Here is a 1,227-nt window from a genome sequence, read left to right as displayed (position 1 = left end):
GGGTGTTCTCGCCCTCCCACAGGGTCCCCAAGGTCCGCAGGGTCCCAACGGCTTCCCGGGCACGAAAGGTCCCCCTGTAAGTGGTGATGTCTGTGCGTGGTCCTCTCTACGTTTGGGACGATGTAGGGCACAGAGTCGGGCTGGCACACCCTCCTCCTCCTGCTGCGCCCCGTGGGGTGCAGGCAGCGGAGCGGGGAGCCCAGCTACGCAGCCCGTATCCCCTACCCTGTTACCTCTGCTCCTTCCCAGGGTCCCGCCGGGAAGGACGGCTTGCCAGGACACCCGGGACAGCGTGGCGAGCCGGTGGGTCCCCTGCCTCCCTTGCCTGGGGTGGGGGACGCCTGGCAATACCCAGCATCAACCCCTCTCTCCTCTGCAGGGGTTTCATGGTAAAACCGGCCCCCCTGGCCCCACAGGGGTGGTGGGACCCCAGGTGAGTGCCGGGGATGGAGGCAGGAAGTGTTTGTATTGAAGTGAGCCCAGGGGGATGGAGGGACCCCCAGATGCTCACCCTGCTCTCTGCCCGAAGGGTAAATCAGGCGAGACCGGACCTGTGGGAGAAAGGGGGCACCCAGGCCCCCCCGGCCCCCCCGGGGAACAGGGCCTGCCTGGAGCTGCTGGCCGAGAAGGAGCCAAGGTAGGAGCCACGCTGGGGGTCCGACCGCTCACCCGGACCACCACAAGCCTGAGCCAAGCAGGGCTGGGTCCCCTCAGCTCTGCAAGGCACGAGGGCTCTCCCTGGCTTCGTGGGGACGGAGCAAAGCTCTCTGCTACTCCTCTCCACCTTGCAGGGTGACCCTGGCCCTGCTGGCATCCCTGGTAAGAGTGGCCCCCCAGGCATCCACGGCTTTCCCGGCACACGGGGGGCACCCGGAGAGACGGTCAGTGCTGTCCCAGGCTTGGACACAGCCTGTTAACGGTCCTCAGGAAAGGGGAAGTAGGGCCCTTTCTGACCATCTACCCTGCCATCCTACAGGGTCCTCCTGGCTTGAAGGGTGGGGAAGGTCCCCCTGGTCCCCCTGGACCCACGGTGAGTACAAAGCATTGTGACATTTGGGGGGTTATTGGGAGTTTCGGGGTTTTCCTTGGAACATATATACTCCTTGGGGAGCAATTTTGCCACCCTGCTTAAAATTCTAGTTGATAAAGAGAAAGGTTTCTTGGGAGAGGAGGAAGACTGCTGGGGCATTCTGCCCTCCACCCCACCTCTCTCTTCTCCCCAGGGCT

The 1,227-nt window shown here is 63.9% G+C and overlaps 1 protein-coding gene across 1 annotated transcript in view; it reads left to right on the top strand.

Moving 5' to 3' along the window:
* Positions 1–1,030, top strand: part of LOC104617194 (collagen alpha-1(XI) chain-like) — a gene marked incomplete at both ends in the record, with an annotated part of 4,897 nt that extends 3,867 nt beyond the window's left edge. Inside the window, 6 exons of the mRNA XM_010282441.1 lie at positions 23–76; positions 250–303; positions 380–433; positions 530–637; positions 792–881; positions 977–1,030. Coding sequence (XP_010280743.1) covers positions 23–76; positions 250–303; positions 380–433; positions 530–637; positions 792–881; positions 977–1,030 — 414 coding nt within the window. The remainder of the gene's footprint in view (positions 1–22; positions 77–249; positions 304–379; positions 434–529; positions 638–791; positions 882–976) is intronic.
* Positions 1,031–1,227: the final 197 nt, after the last annotated feature.

The sequence above is a fragment of the Phaethon lepturus genome, unplaced genomic scaffold (genome assembly GCF_000687285.1).
Source record: "Phaethon lepturus isolate BGI_N335 unplaced genomic scaffold, ASM68728v1 scaffold23492, whole genome shotgun sequence".
NCBI classification, from domain to species: Eukaryota; Metazoa; Chordata; class Aves; order Phaethontiformes; family Phaethontidae; genus Phaethon; species Phaethon lepturus.
Note: the sequence above shows the minus strand (reverse complement) of the source record. Positions and strands in the feature narration are given on the sequence as shown.